Below are 16,805 nucleotides of genomic sequence, written 5' to 3'. Positions count from 1 at the left end.
AAGGAGTGGTTCACAATCACTATAACTATTATATAAATTTTCTATGCCAGATTTCCTCCTTGATCCTTCTTGTGTTTTTTCTCAGTTATATGTATGCTTTTTTGGTGAGTTCCGCATCCTTGTTTTAATTATGTTTATTTCCTTGGAAAAAAACCACATACAGTATACAATGTGATATTTTCGTTTGTTAGTCTCACTATGAAAAGTCCTCATATTTAGTTGCTTTGCCTGTGAGGTAAGAATTCGTGCCCATTAAATCTTCAGTGCGCATTTGAAAGTCATGGACTCTTGTTTTAGAGGTGTCTGCAGGGAGTTGCAGTTATTTAAGGTACTAAATGACTTATTTTGATTGTTCTAAATAATGTGCGTGTTGAGGAACATTTGCATAAAGAACTGAAAGAAAGGAAGAAGGAAGGAAGATCGGGGTTCAGAGTCCTGTCAACAGGTTCGGTAAACCCAAGGTTCCCAAACTTCAGGAACTGGTTAAAGCTGCCAATTGTCTTGAGATACACCAGTGACCACCTGTGATGGTGGAATGTTGTCTGCTTCAGAAAGATCATCTTGGGTTAGTGGTTGGATTCCAAGAACGGTACAAACTAACAAACTCATAATTAGAAAAAAAAGAATAAAAATAAGGAACTCATAATTTCAAGGTGAGCTACATGCTAATAAGATTGATCGTTGGTGAGGCAAAACAGTTGAAATTTGGGGTTCAGAGCTCACACGGAGGGATTAATCTCATAAAACGATGACATAATATTTGTGCCAGTGTGTTCAAGATGCACTCTTACTCTCGTGATATATCAGTATTAGAGTGTTACAACCTCAACAAGAAGGGTGGAGGAAGATGTCAGTTTACAGCAGACACAAATAGAATACCTCAGATGTTTTTTCTTATTGTGGATTTGGAAGCAGTTGCTGTGAGAATATAATATGAATGCATGGTGTCAGTTTTTTCAGACATTTCCAAAGGAACAGACACCACATTGAAACTGCAGTTGTGATACGTATTATATGTAAATTGCAGGTGGAGAGGGGGCCTGGGGGATGGGGGGAGAAAGGAAAGGGCAGGAATTACTGCTGTCATCTGTGTCAGGACTTTATGTGGAATCAGAGGTGACAAGTGAAAATGTTTGCTGAACTGGGACTCTAACATGGTGTCTCCTGCTTACAGGGCAGTTGCAGTAACCACTGCACCATCTGGACACAGAGTTTGTCACAATTGCCTTGACTATCTCGGCTTGCCTCCTGGCCTACCTACACTCCCACAGAGTGCCAGCTATCTGCAGTCCCCTGCTTCCTAGATGCAGTTCTACTTGTTAAGAGTATTGACCAGTCCAAACCATTGTGCATCCTCAGTATTGATAAAGTACTGATTTGAGCATTGCTTCAGGGTCATTCTTAGCTATTAGCTATTCCCAGACACCAGGACAGAGTCCAAGATTTGGTGGATCACTATACAAATGTGGTTCTCAGACCTTTGGCCACTTTAAGAACTAAGCGCTGTCTCGGTGGAGTGACAAGTATCATATCTTTAATCAGGGCCAGAAAAGTGCCATTGTGGAGGTTCAAATGCAGACCACCCACAGAGACACTCTAGAACAAACACATGTCCGCACTCATTTCACTTTAGCTTTCTTATATATGTATTTGTGTGTTCAAATTGTGTGGTCACCTGTTCAGATTTCTGCTCCTCATTATCTGAACTAATGATGGTAGTATTCAATATAGTACCAGTGGTGTTAGGACACACATCACCAATAGTTACTATGTATTATCATGGCTAAAATTTCCTTTAGTAGGTGTGCTACTTCTGCCAAAATATTGTGTTATGATACCATTATATTTTTTCCACAGTTTTTCAATATTTTGTAATAATATTATACTTGGTTTCTAAAATATGGAAGTATTATCATATGTGCCGGCTGTGGTGGTCTAGCGGTTCTAGGCGCTCAGTCCGGAACAGCGCGACTGCTACGGTCGCAGGTTCGAATCCTGCCTCGGGCATGGATGTGTGTGATGTCCTTAGGTTAGTTAGGTTTAAGTAATTCTAAGTTCTAGGGGACTGATGACCACAGATGTTAAGTCCCATAGTGCTCAGAGCCATTTATTATCATATGCAAGAACTCAGCATTATCCATTCACTTACAGTATTCACTGTTTCCAGGTTCTTGCAGCATCAGGGTACACCAATGCCATCAGCCAAATGCCAGTGGTGTTGATACCTATACATTTTGACAGAGACCAAGTATCTCGGATTCCATCATGTCAGCGTTCTGTTGTTCTGAGGCCATTCTGTACCCACGACTTCATGACAGGTGTTCCTGCTATTCCTGGAAGAGATCTACCTCTTGATGTGAGTTAGTGTTGAAATCACATTGAGATACTTTTAGATGTTTTGCAATAACTATTTCTATACTGAACAGATAGTCTTCAATGTGTGGAGTTTGTTGATACTATAGTCAGAGTTTTTACAGTATGTCTGTTTACAGTCTTAACAACTACAGTAATTAATGAGTGCTTATAAACTGATAAGCATTGCTCAGTGTGTAAGTGCCAGACTGCAAATCCAATGTTGTTGTTGTTGTTGTTGTTGCTGTGGTGGTGGTGGTGGTGGTGGTGGTGGTGGTCATCGTCATCTGTCCAAAGACTGGTTTGATGCAGCCCTCAGGGCTACTCTATCCTCTTGGCTCTTCATCTCCAAATAGGTACTGCAATCTTGAACTTGCTTGCTGTATTCATCTCTTTATCCCCCTCAACAATTTTTACCCCACACCCTTCGCTCCAGTACTAAATTGGTGATACCTTGATGTGTCAGATCGAGTCCTGTCAACTTATGATCGAGTCCTGTCAACTTATTACTCCTTCTAGTCAAATCATGCAACAAATTTTTGTCCTCCCCAATTCCATTCAGTGCCGCCTCACTAGATACACAATCTACCCATCTAATCTTCAGCATTCTTCTATAGGACCACACTTCAAAAGCTTCTCTACTCATCTTGCCTTACCGACAACATTTCACTTCCATAAAAGGCTATACTCCATACAGATAACTTAAGAAAAGACTTCCTAACACACAGATTCAGATTCGATGTCAATAAATCTCGTTTTCAGAAACATTGCCAGTCTGTATTTTAGATTCTCTCTACTTCAGGCATCACAAGTTGTTATACTGCCTAAATAGCAAAACTCATTTGCTACTTGTAGTGTCTTGTTTCCCTAATTACTTCAGCTTCACCTTATTTAATTCTACTACTTTCCATTACCCTTGTTTTGCTTCTGTTGATGTTAACCTTATATTGTCGTTTCAAGACACTGTCCATTCCATTCAACTGCTCTTCCAAGTCCTTTGCTGTCTCTGCCGTAATTGGCAAACCTTGAAGTTATAATTTCTTCTCACTGGACTTTTCACAAAAATTTTCTTTGGTTTCCCTTCCTCCTTCCTCAGTGTACTGATTGAATAGCATTGGGGATAGGTTACAGTCCTGTCTCACTCCCTTCTCAACCACTGCTTCCCTTTCATGCCACTCAAATTTTTACAGCTGCAGTCCGGTTTGCGTACAATTTGTAAATAGCCTTTTGCTCTATGTGTTTTACTGTTGCTATCTTCAGAATTCCAAATAATGTATTACAGTCAACGTTATAATATTTCTGTAACTCTACAAATGCTATAAATGTAGGTGTGCCTCTCCTTAATCTATCGTCTAAGGTATTTCACGGCGTCAGTATTGCATCATGTGTTCCTACATTTCTGCGAACCCAAATTATCTTATCTGAAGTCATCTTATAGCAGATTTTCCATTCTGTTGTTCCATGAATAGTCCATAATAATCTACATCTATATGGTTACTCTGCAATTCACACTTAAGTGCCTGGCAGAGGGTTCATCGAACCATTTTCATACTACTTCTCTACCATTCCACTCTCGAATGGTGTGTGGGAAAAAGGAACACCTAAATCTTTCCGTTCAAGCTCTGATTTCTCTTATTTTATTATGATGATCATTTCTCCTTACATAGGTGGTGCCAACAAAATATTTTCGCATTCAGAAGAGGAAGTTGGTGATTGAAATTTCATAAATAGATCTCGCCGCAAAGAAAACGGCCTATGTTTCAGTGACCACTACCCAAACTCGCGTATCATATCAGTGACACTCTCACTCCTATTGTGCAGTACCACGAAACAAGCTGCCTTTCTTTGCACTTTTTCGATGTCCTCTGTCAATCCTATCTGGTAAGGATCCCACAATGCGCAGCAATATTCCAGCAGAGGACAGACAAGTGTAATGTAGGCTGTCTCTTTAGTGGGTTTGTCACATCTTCTAAGTGTTCTTCCACCAAAGCGCAGTCTTTGTTTCGCCTTCCCTGCTATATTATCTATGTGGTATTTCCAATTTAAGTTGCTCGTAATTGTAATTCCTAGGTATTTAGTCGAATTGACAGCCCTTAGATTTGTGTGATTTATCGTATGCCCAACATTTATCGGATTTCTTTTAGTACCCATGTGGATGACCTTGCACTTTTCTTTGTTTAGTGCCAATTGCCACTTTTCGCACCATACAGAAAATCGCTCTAGATCATTTTGTAATTGGAATTGCATGCATCAGCGCATGCTTTCTTTGATGTTGGAATTATTGCACTCTTTTGAAGTACGAGGGTATTTTGCCTCTCTCATAAATCTTGTACACCAGATGCAATAGTTTTGTCATGACTCGCTCTCCCAAGGACGTCAGCAGTTCTGACAGAATGTGCTGTGCTCCAGGATCCTTATTTCAACTTAGGTCTTTCAGTGCTGTGTCAAATTCTTCATACGGTATCATATCTCCCATTTCATCTTCATCCACATACTCTTCCCTTCATAATCTTGCCTTTAAGCTCATTTCCCTTGTATAACCCCTTTATATATTTGGTCCCTCTTTCTGCTTTCCCTTTGTTGCTTACTGATACTCCATCTGAGCTCCTGATATTCACACAGCTGCTTCTCTTTTCTCCAAAAGCATCTTTAATTTTCCTATAGGCAGTCTCTACTTTTTGTCTAGTTTTATATGCTTATGTATCCTTAACACTTTGGAGACCAAGCCCGACCATAGCTTGGGCAGCAACTTTGTGTTAAAAAGAATGTGTCAGTAATTCACCTTGCACTTTTTTCTTGTGAGGACAGTTATACTTTCTTTTAGCATTATTTTCAAATTTGTGATCTATCAGAGAACTAAAGTGGACATGAAAAATAAAAATTGAAGCTAGACTCTTACCCTGAAGATACATCAATTATATACATTCCAGTAAGGCTGTAAATAACGTCATAAATGGCCTGTGTCCTAGGCCCAATATTCTTCTAAGTGGTTGGGTTCCAAAGTGTTTAATTTGTCCACTAGTCATTCCTGTTTAGTCATTTTGCACTTTTTGTCTAGTCTCATTTTTTAGAAATTAGTAGAAACTTTTCACGTGCTTCATTAGCTGCATTTTTTATTTTCTACATTCATCTATTAAATTCACTATCTCCTGTGATATCCCAGGATTTCTCCTATGATTTGTCTTTCATGTATTCGATCCACTGCTGCTTTCACTATTTTATCTCTCAAAGCTACTCATTAGTCTCCTACTGTATTCCTTTCCCATGTTGTTGACAGTTGTTACCTAATGTTCCCTCTGAAACTCTCAAGCACCTTCAACTTAAATATGTCCCATGTCCTTAATTTCCTACTTTTTTGTACTTTCATCAGTTTTAATCTACAGTTCATAAACAACCAACTTTGGTCAGACTCCACATCTGCCCATGGAAATGTCTTAGAGTGAAAATCTGGTTCCAAAATCTGTCTTACCATTATACAGAGTTGTCAGAAACAGCATGAAAAGATTGTAAGGGTGTTGCAGGTGAGGTTGTGCTGAGAAATAATTGTTAAAAATAAAACAAAAACCTGATGATGTGTTGTGCCATTTCAGTCATTTAGCATTGAAGATAGCCAATCAGATTGTTGTGCTTGCCCATTCAAGCAGCCTACCCGAGGTGATGTCCCCGAATGTGCTCTTCCCTGGGTTTCCTCAATCAGAACAAACATAGCTTTTGCTCACGTAGCTTCAATGTATCTCTCTCAAAAAAGGCACAATTTAACTGGTAATGAGCATTTCAGTAAGTGATAACCCATGGACCCACAGACGTCTGTGCATTACCAACATTACCACTGTGAAGTGCTTGAATTTGTATGTGCAACGATGTGATTGGCAAACTTTGAAGCCAAATAACTTGGAAACAGTGCAGCATATCAAATCATTTTCTTAACGATTATTTCTCAGCACAACCTTCTCTTCAGCACTCTTACCAGCTTTTCACTGTTTCTGACCACCCTGTGTAATCAATTCGAAATCTTCCGGTGTCTCCAGGTCTCGTCCACATACGCAGCCTTCTTTCACAATTCATTAAGAAAGTGTTAATGATGATTAAATTATGCTCTGTGCACAATGCTAGCTGGTGGTTTTCTCTTTCATTCCTTTCTCCCAGTCCAAATTCACTTAATTTTCCTTCTCCTACTATTGAATTCAAGCTCCCAAAACAATTAAATTTTTGTCTCCCCTAACTGTCTGAATACCTTCTTTCATCTTGTCCTAAAATTCATCTGCGAAGCTTCATTATTAGACCAACTCCTAGGTTACCTCATTTGATTTTGTGTTTATAACCCTGTACTTATTGGAGCAGAAGTCCCGTTCCTCAAGCTGTCGAACTTTGCTAATACCCACTATATCTAACTTCAACCTGTGTGTTTCACTTTTTAAATTTTCTAACCTAGCTGCTCGATTAAGTGGTCTAAAATTCCATGTTACAACCTGTAGAAATTCAGTCTTGCTTCTCTTGATGGTGACACCCTCGTGAGTAGTTCCTGCACAGAGATCAAAATGGGGGGACTATTTTATCTCTGGAATATTTTACCCAAGGAGATGCCATCATCGTTTAACCATACAGTAGAGCTACATGTCCTCATGAAAAATTATAGCTGTACTTTCCCCTTTCTTTCAGTTGTCTGCTGTGCAAGCACAGCAAGGTCATATTGGCTGATGTTACAAGGCCAGATCAGTCAGCCATTCAGACTGTTGCCCTGCAACTACAGAAAAAGCTGTGTCCCTCCTTAGAAACCTCACATTTGTGTGGTCTATACCATACTCCTCCATTGTGGTATGTCTATTTTCTGGGAATTTGCCCTTCAATATATTCTCTCTTCCCGTTACCCACCAGGCCTCAACCTCCGCTAATTTCAAGTTGCCGCCCCTTGTACATCACCTGTCATTCAACAACATCTTTACGTGCGTACTTCTGCCTCGACTGACATCTCTGCCCAACCTCTTTGAATTTACACATGTCTGCCTGTGTCTGTATATGAATATAATAGAGGGAAATATTCCACGTGGGAAAAATATATCTAAAAACAAAGTTGATGTGACTTACCAAACGAAAGTGCTGGCAGGTCGATAGACACACTAACATACACACAAAATTCAAGCTTTCGCAACAAACGGTTGCTTCATCAGGAAAGAGGGAAAGACGAAAGGATGTGGGTTTTAAGGGAGAGGGTAAGGAGTCATTCTAATCCCGGGAGCGGAAAGACTTACCTTAGGGGGAAAAAATGACAGGTACACACACACACACACACACACACACACACACACACACACACACACACCCATCCGTACATACACAGACACAAGCAGACATTTGTAAAGGCAAAGAGTTTGGGCAGAGATGTCAGTTGGGGCGGAAGTACAGAGGCAAAGGTGTTGTTGAAAGACAGGTGAGGTATTAGCGGCGGCAAATTGAAATTAGCGGAGAATGAGGCCTGGCGGATAACGAGAAGAGAGGATATACTGAAGGGCAAGTTCCCATCTCCAGAGTTCTGACAGGTTGGTGTTAGTGGGAAGTATCCAGATAACCCGGACGGTGTAACACCATGCCAAGATGTGCTGGCCGTGCACCAAGGCATGTTTAGCCACAGGGTGATCCTCATTACCAACAAACACTGTCTGCCTGTGTCCATTCATGCGAATGGACAGTTCGTTGCTGGTCATTCCCACATAGAAAGCTTCACAGTGTAGGCAGGTCAGTTGGTAAATCACGTGGGTGCTTTCACACATGGCTCTGCCTTTGATCGCGTACACCTTCCGAGTTACAGGACTGGAGTAGGTGGTGGTGGGAGGGTGCATCTGACAGGTTTTACACCGGGGGCGGTTACAAGGGTAGGAGCCAGAAGGTAGGGAAGGTGGTTTGGGGATTTCATAGGAATGAACTAAGAGGTTACGGAGGGTGTGTGTGTGTGTGTGTGTGTGTGTGTGTGTGTGTGTGTGTGTGTGTGTGTGTTGTGTTTGTTGGTTGTTTCGGGGAAGGAGACCAGACAGCGAGGCCATCGGTCTCATCGGATTAGGGAAGGACGGGGAAGGAAGTCGGCCGTGCCCTTTGAAAGGAATCATCCCGACATTTGCCTGGAGCGATTTAGGGAAATCACGGAAAACCTAAATCAGGATGGCCGGACGCGGGATTGAACCATCGTCCTCCCGAATGCGAGTCCAGTGTCTAACCACTGCGCCACCTCGCTCGGTGTGTGTGTGTGCGTGTGTGTGTGCGTGTGCGTGTGTGTGTGCGTGTGCGTGTGCGTGTGCGTGTGCGTGTGCGCGCGTGTGTGCGCGCGTGTGTGCGCGCGTGTGTGCGCGCGTGTGTGCGTGCGTGTGTGCGTGCGTGTGCGTGTGCGTGTGCGGGTGCGCGCGTGCGCGCGTGCGCGCGTGCGCGCGTGCGCGCGTGTGTGCGCGTGCGTGTGCGTGTGCGTGTGCGCGTGTGTGCGCGTGCGTGTGCGCGTGTGCGTGTGTGTGTGTGTGCGTGTGCGCGCGCGCGCGCGCGTGTGTATACCTGTCCTTTCTTCCCCCTAAGGTAAGTCTCTCTCCTCCCGGGATTGGAATGACTCCTTACCCTCTCCCTTAAAACCCACATCCTTTAGTCTTTCCCTCTCCTTCCCTCTTTCCTGATGAAGCAACCTTGGGTTGCGAAAGCTTGAAATTTGTGTGTGTGTTAGTGTATTTTTATTGTGTCAATCTACCAGCAATTTCTCGTTTGGTAAGTCACAGCATCTTTGTTTTTTATATATATTTTTCCCACGTGTTTCCCTCTATTAAAATCAATTACTGCATTATAATACCAGTTTTTTCTCTCTGTCTCTAGGTTGTAGCAAGAATGATAACAGAAATTCTTACAGTGCCTGGCATTTCAAGAGTGCTCTACGATTTGACAACGAAACCTCCTGGAACAACTGAATGGGAATGATTTCTGTTACATTGGTTGTGTTTGTGTTGTACCATGGTGCATCATCTGCACAGTGTTATTGCAATAACTGTTAACATTTGGAGTCACAAGTGCTTGTAAATATGTGTTCATGTGACAGATTTTTTTTTTGTGGATAACAGTGTTCAGACATTTGCTCCCGTATAAATCAGGAAGGGAAAAGTGATCTATGCCATGCACAAGCTATGTACATATTTAAAATAGATAAGCAGAGATAATGATTTCCTGGGCCTGATTGTTGAAGTTGTAATTTTTAAGTGAAACTTAATTGAGATTGTGAATGTGATAGTGTGACTGTTCAGGATATCATTTGTTATAAATAATTATGACTGAAGAATTTTTTATCTGACAGCTTTTATCAGTGTAATACAAAGAAGCATTATAAATTTGTATTGTCTTGTGTTTGCAAGCCTGTTAATTCTTTGGTCCTTAGGTTTTGTTGAGCCATGCATTTCTGCTGACACAAACAGCCTTCGTAATAAGTGCAAAGTAGGAATTTTTACATATTCCTAATTTTTTGTAAGTAGTATTAAACCTCTGCTGTCTTCATTAAGGCTACCATTTAGTAGTCCACATTATTAAATACTTCAATAATAGACAGTTTTATAAAAAGGAATTGACAATAGTGTTCCATAAAACAGTTAATTTCTCGAGTAAGCATTTATATTAAAAAGTTGCTGAGCAAGGCAAACATACTGCGAGAATGGAAAGATATGTGCAACTTAAAAAACAAGTTGAAAGTGGTATTTGTCACATAAAATGCTGAGGTGGCTAATTGTTAAGTGTGTACTCTTTGTTTTCAGAGGTATACTTCCCAAGAGGTGGGTATGTGCCCCATACACCACCTACACCTATTACACCCATGCCTTGACCCTAAAACAAGTAGAGCTCCTATATCTTACTCCAAATTTATGGCAACTTTTCAGTGCACAGTGGCACGTGGAGTATGATTTATGTGGATGTAAAACCACATTATCATATGACATAAAGCTGAGTTGTGTTGAAATGCAAAAAGACACAGCAACAATCTATGGCCAAGGACAAATTCTGCCCCTAGTTCAGAACAGTCTGCTCAGCACAGGAGACCTGACATATCATGTTCATCTGAACCCTACCTCCCACGACAGATGCCACTAATGTACACAGGTGATTGTTTCTCTAAAACTTTTACTTCCTGCCCTGTTACCTCAAAGTGTTCACTCCACTGCCTCTGTTTTTTATCTTTTGGCAACAGGTTTTCCCAAGTTTATTTCTCATGCATTTTTCTATTTATTTAATTTTTTCCCCTATCATGCCCTGTGTACTCCTTATTCTAGTAGAGATGGTCTTCAAAGAAGAAATAAATTTGGAATGCGGTTGGCCAAGTGGATTAAGAAAGAAGTTGTGGGAAAACAAATTTCCAGGCATGCTGTCAGGGGTGCTACCTGTGTTAACAATGTACTCCTTGTGTGTATACAGTGGTTATCCATCAGTTCAATGTGTTCTGCATTTGGTCCCATCTTACATGTCTGTGACCGTCCCCTCATAGTTTGTTCTCATAGTGACACCTATTGTATGTTTCCATATGTTGTGATAATCGATGTATGTTCTACTCAGATGTTTCTGAGTTGTATACAAATGTTGATCTGCTCCTGCCTCAAGTGTATTGGCAGTCCACTCCCCAGCTGTTGACTGTTCCGTCTGCATCCCAGTCCTATTGCAAACATGGAGGCCACTAACTTTAACTGTGTCTGCTCCAGAGTGTTGAAATTGTATGCACATGATCATTCATGAAACTTCCTGGCAGGTTAAAACTGTGTGCTGGACAGGACTGGGACCCAAGAGTTTTACCTTTCAGGGGCAACAGTCCACAGGAAGCACACAGTTTTAATCTGCCAGGAAGTTTCATCTTGGTGCACATTTAACTGCAGAGGAAAAATAAAAGGTCTTCCCAGTCATACTGCTCTTGATTACTGTCACTGCTGGTGAGAGATGAGTAGATGGTCCCTTCTGTGTTAATTCCTGTGCTGTTGCACCTGCAACTCTGCTCCCCTAATAGGCTGTGTATAGGATCTATCTCAAACTTGCTGAACTGGTTTCCTGCCTCTATATTAATGACAGTTTCTGCCAGTCTAATCTCAGTAGAAACCTTTATTACACTATCCCAGAAATGTGACTTGGGACAAAATTATTATTTCACCATGCCTCATCTGATGATGTCCACAGCCAAGTTGGTTGTTTGTAATGGCCTGGGGTGACTTGGATGCTCTGCAAATCAGCATTTATCATGGTAAGGCATTCTTTAACTTCCTGCATTCCATTTCTTAGTTCAGGACTTCCGCACTTCAACATCTGTAACACTTATATCAGAAAATTGTTTAATTAGATAAATTCTTTAGACTCTCCTGGGAGTACTATAACCCATCAAACAAACTCTCATGCACCAACTTCCAAGGGTACATTCATTTTGACAGCTATCACTCATTCCACGCAAAAAGAATCTACTCCTCCTGTGAGAACCACAATTGCAATGGGAAGCAAGAGTTATTCAGAAGAGCATTCTTCACATCATATCTTCTCTTGACACTAAAAGACATTGTTGAAAATGTAAACAAATGCAGAAAATGTCTGCTTGTGTCTGTGTATGTGGGGATGGGTGTGTGTGTGTGTGTGTGTGTGTGTGTGTGTGTGTATACCTGTCCTTTTTTCCTTTTTTCCCTCTAAGATAAGTCTTTCCGCTCCTGGGATTGGAATGACTCCTTACCCTCTCCCTTAACCCCCACATCCTTTCGTCTTTCCCTCTCCTTCCCTCTTTCCTGATGAGGCAACAGTTTGTTGCGAAAGCTTGAATTTTGTGTGTATGTTTGTGTTTGTTTGTGTATCTATCGACCTGCCAGCACTTTCGTTCGGTAAGTCACATCATCTGTGTTTATATATATATCTAAAAGCACAGATGATGTGACGTACCGAACGAAAGTGCTGGCAGGTCGATAGACACACAAACATACACACGAAATTCAAGCTTTCGCAACAAACTGTTGCCTCATCAGGAAAGAGGGAAGGAGAGGGAAAGACGAAAGGATGTGGGTTTTAAGGGAGAGGGTAAGGAGTCATTCCAATCCCGGGAGCGGAAAGACTTACCTTAGGGGGGAAAAAAGGACAGGTATACACTCGCGCGCGCGCGTGCGCGCACACACACACATCCATCCGAACATACACAGACACAAGCAGACATTTGTAAAGGCAAAGAGTTTGGGCAGAGATGTCAGTCGGGCGGAAGTAAAGAGGCAAAGATGTTGTTGAAAGACAGGTGAGGTATGAGCGGTGGCAAATTGAAATTAGCGGAGAATGAGGCCTGGTGGATAACAAGAAGAGAGGATATACTGAAGGGCAAGTTCCCATCTCCAGAGTTCTGACAGGTTGGTGTTAGTGGGAAGTATCCAGATAACCCGGACGGTGTAACACCGTGCCAAGATGTGCTGGTTGTGCACCAAGGCATGTTTAGCCACAGGGTGATCCTCATTACCAACAAACACTGTCTGCCTGTGTCCATTCATGCAAATGGACAGTTTGTTGCTGGTCATTCCCACATAGAAAGCTTCACAGTGTAGGCAGGTCAGTTGGTAAATCACGTGGGTGCTTTCACACGTGGCTCTGCCTTAGATCGTGTACAGCTTCCGGGTTACAGGACTGGAGTAGGTGGTGGGAGGGTGCATGGGACAGGTTTTATATCGGGGGCGGTTACAAGGGTAGGAGCCAGAGGGTAGGGAAGGTGGTTTGGGGATTTCATAGGGATGAACTAAGAGGTTACGCAGGTTAGGTGGACGGCGGAAAGACACTCTTGGTGGAGTGGGGAGGATTTCATGAAGGATGGATCTCATTTCAGGGCAGGATTTGAGGAAAGCCACATTCAGAAACTGATCCAGAGCAGCGGCAAATTGAAATTAGCGGAGATTGAGGCCTGGTGGATAACAAGAAGAGAGGATATACTGAAGGGCAAGTCGCTCATACCTCACCTGTCTTTCAACAACATCTTTGCCTCTTTACTTCCGCCTGACTGACATCTCTGCCCAAACTCTTTGCCTTTACAAATGTCTGCTTGTGTCTGTGTATGTGCGGATGGATATATATATGTGTGTGTGTGTGTGTGTGTGTGTGTGTGTGTGTGTGTGTGTGGGCGCGCGCGCGCGCGCGTGTATACCTGTCCTTTTTTCCCCCCTAAGGTAAGTCTTTCCGCTCCGGGGATTGGAATGACTCCTTACCCTCTCCCTTAAAACCCACATCCTTTCGTCTTTCCCCTCTCCTTCCCTCTTTCCTGATGAGGCAACAGTTTGTTGCGAAAGCTTGAATTTCATGTGTATGCTTGTGTTTGTTTGTGTGTCTATCGACCTGCCAGCACTTTCGTTCGGTAAGTCACATCATCTGTGTTTTTAGATATATTTTTCCGACGTGGAATGTTTCCCTATATATATATATATATATATATATATATATATATACAGAGAGAGAGAGAGAGAGAGAGAGAGAGAGAGAGAGAGAACCTCGTCGCCTACACTACGTTAGTCATCAGCATTTCTTATACGGTCAGAGGTAGGGTCACATGTGAAGGCAACTATGCATTTACCCGAATGCAAAAGAACCTTTTTTTCCCCAATTTTCATGGTCCAAAAATATGCCTGCAGCTTAGATTCAGGGGCAAAGCCTAAGGAAGTTCTGAAAAATGCCGCTAGGAGATGCCACAAGGAGGTATTTTGTCCAGAAGCCATTGTGTTAGTATTTCAAGTATTGAATGTTAATTATTTTTTTATCATGGGTAAATTCAAATTTAATAGTGTTTATCTTAGAATTTAGCAATCTTTCAAATATTCATAGCAATAAAAATGCATGTTTTTAAGAAACTTGCAGATTTGAGTAAGTTTGGTTTAACATTTTGACAGCTTCAGCCAATGAGAGCAATGCCGCCAAAAACATTTGATCTTTCGTTTCAGTATACGAGGTATGTTCTTAAAGGAAGTGTCATTTGGTTATATAAAACAAACGTGTACAGATACAGAAAAAAATATTTAATGTACAAAAATCTAAATCTGTTAAACTGCTTTTCTACATAGCTTCCGAAATTTTGTAGGCACTTGTCATAGCGTGGCACAAGTTTTTGTATGCCTTCTTCATAGAAGATTGCCGCTTGTGTATTCAACCATGTGGTGACTGTTCTTTCAGATCATCATCATCATCATCACCATCATTGAAGTGTTGACCACTAAGGACAGATTTTAGGTGTAAGAAGAGATGAAAGTCGCTAGTAGCGTGGTCCGGGCTGTATGGAGGATGATCAAACTTGTCCCAGTGAAATTCCCGTCAGAGTTGTTTGGTCACACTCACTGTGTGAGGTCGGGCATTCATTGAACAGTCTGACCCATCTTCTAACCATTGAATCACTCATAGCATTTTGTCCATAAACATCGCAAATTTGCTGATGAATTTCCTGTGGTTTAACTTTTTTTGCATTTAGAAAACGAATCACAGATCTGATTTCACACGCAGCGGCATTTTCAATTACGGCTGACATTATAAAGAAGCACTACAAAGCACACGTCGGCAGCAGGATCTGAAAATGGGGTACATGTCTTCTCCTTGAGTCAGAGTAAATGCCGCGCATGTTCGGAACTGCGATCGTAGTGCTGCCGCTGATAGAAATAGAAACGGAACTTAATTTTTGGTTGACCCTCATATTTCTGAAGTTTCATGAAATGCCAGGTTGTAGTCTGTCATGGTGAAGTGTTTTCACTATGCCTCGAAGTTGAAAAAATAAGTGATTTCTCTTGCTGAGACAAAATCAAATTGTGCTGCAGGTCAGTGATATGGGATCAGCGAGAATAATGTGAGATTATGGACACGGCAAAAGGAACAATGTTTAGCTTGTTAGATATTTTCTGGGCCAAAACGTGGCCGCTACGCCTTAGAAGTCATGCTGAATGATTTTATTAACGAGTGGCAACAGCAGTGCTTACCCATGAGTGCAGAAATTATAGAAGTCTAAGCGCAGGATGTTGATCTACAGCAGAAAATATAAGATTTCAATGGAAGCTGCTGTTAGCTTGCCCGTTTCATGAAATGTTGGGCATTTTCTGTTTGTAGGTGCACTTTAGTTGCGTAGAACCTGCCAGAAAACTATGGGGAAAAACCTATCGAATTTCAGTTCTTCATATTGCACATTGAAAATAATGATCTTTGTGATCAGACAGGTACTGGGGATCAACCTCCTGTGTATTTACACAATAGAGGCAAAATGGGAGAAAGACATTGAGATAACTTCCACAGATGGTGAAGAACAGTGCATGTCTGTCATGCGTGCACAGCTGATGGCCATAAACTGCCACCATTTATTCTTAAGTGGGAGATGTTACTGAAGTCAAAGGTATTTCTGAACGAAGTTATTATACTTGCTAACTAAAATGGCTGATTCACAGAGGACATGGTATTAGAGTGGGTCAGCCTTATATGGCATCATCATCCTGGTGCCTTGCTAGGGTTGCCAAACATGCATGTATGCAGGTTGTACTTACTCTAGCTATATAGAAAAAATTAATATAAGTTGGAACGGGCTTGGTTGTAATTCCAGGAGGGATGTCCTTAATTAGACAGCGATTAGGTGTTTGTGTAAACAGACCATTTAAGGACAAGTTTCAAAGTACGTACACCCAATGTCTAACTAAAGAAGATAGGTTGTTAACGCCTACATGACATGTTAAGTGTGCAAGTGGAGTGATCAATTGAGGAAATATATCATTAGTAAAACTCTCCATCACAGCATTTAAAAAAATGCTGTGTTTCTAATGTGTGTGATGGCACAGAGGACAATGCACTCTATCAAAATAGCGACAGTGACTCAAGTCACTAAGAGTTAGAATCATCTGGCTAACGATTAAAACCAGTACGCATGCATTTATGATAGTTCAATAAAATTTCTATTTTGTACTTTCGCTTTTCATTTCTAAGTCATTTTCTTTGTAGATATGTGACAGTATCAAATCAGTTTCTTATGTACATGTTTATGTAGTTGTTATTTACATCGTTTTGTTCAGTTGTGTGTTGGAAATATGTATTCTTGTTTTCCTCAATATTGGGAGTTTCTCCATAGCACAGTCGAAGACTGTGTGAGCCTCGGGGGGGGGGGGGGGGGGGGGGGGGGGGGGGGGGGGATGTGAGGGTAGGGGGACACACAGATGGTGAAAGAGGTTGATGTCCTTAGGAGGCTTTATACTATTGTTTCACCGATCATGAAATGTAATCCCAACTATATTCTGGTTTGCAAAGCAGTGAGCTCGCCTGTGACATCACAACTCACCTCTGTGTAGGTCCAGAATATTTTGATTGTGAATTCTCATGGCCATTAGAGTTTGTGGTGATAACAATAATTTCAAGTTTCCTGCAAATCCCTGAGAGATGAGGCCATGTTATACTTTATCATCATATGATGGGCCATATTTGTTTTCATTTTTAAGTGCGGTGTG

At 41.6% G+C, this 16,805-nt stretch overlaps 1 protein-coding gene across 6 annotated transcripts in view; it reads left to right on the top strand.

Moving 5' to 3' along the window:
• The window catches only part of LOC124774943 (GMP synthase [glutamine-hydrolyzing]), a 181,746-nt gene extending 172,027 nt beyond the window's left edge, over positions 1-9,719 (top strand). For all 6 annotated transcript variants that reach the window (XM_047249644.1, XM_047249642.1, XM_047249645.1 and 3 more), the window contains 2 exons: positions 2,168-2,356; positions 9,196-9,719. In XM_047249644.1, the coding sequence (XP_047105600.1) occupies positions 2,168-2,356; positions 9,196-9,297 (291 nt within the window). In that variant the 3' untranslated portion in view covers positions 9,298-9,719. The remainder of the gene's footprint in view (positions 1-2,167; positions 2,357-9,195) is intronic.
• The last annotated feature ends 7,086 nt before the right edge of the window (positions 9,720-16,805 follow it).

The sequence above is a fragment of the Schistocerca piceifrons genome, chromosome 2, assembly GCF_021461385.2.
Source record: "Schistocerca piceifrons isolate TAMUIC-IGC-003096 chromosome 2, iqSchPice1.1, whole genome shotgun sequence".
In the NCBI taxonomy this organism is placed as follows: Eukaryota; Metazoa; Arthropoda; class Insecta; order Orthoptera; family Acrididae; genus Schistocerca; species Schistocerca piceifrons.
This window is presented reverse-complemented; position numbering and strand designations above follow the sequence as displayed.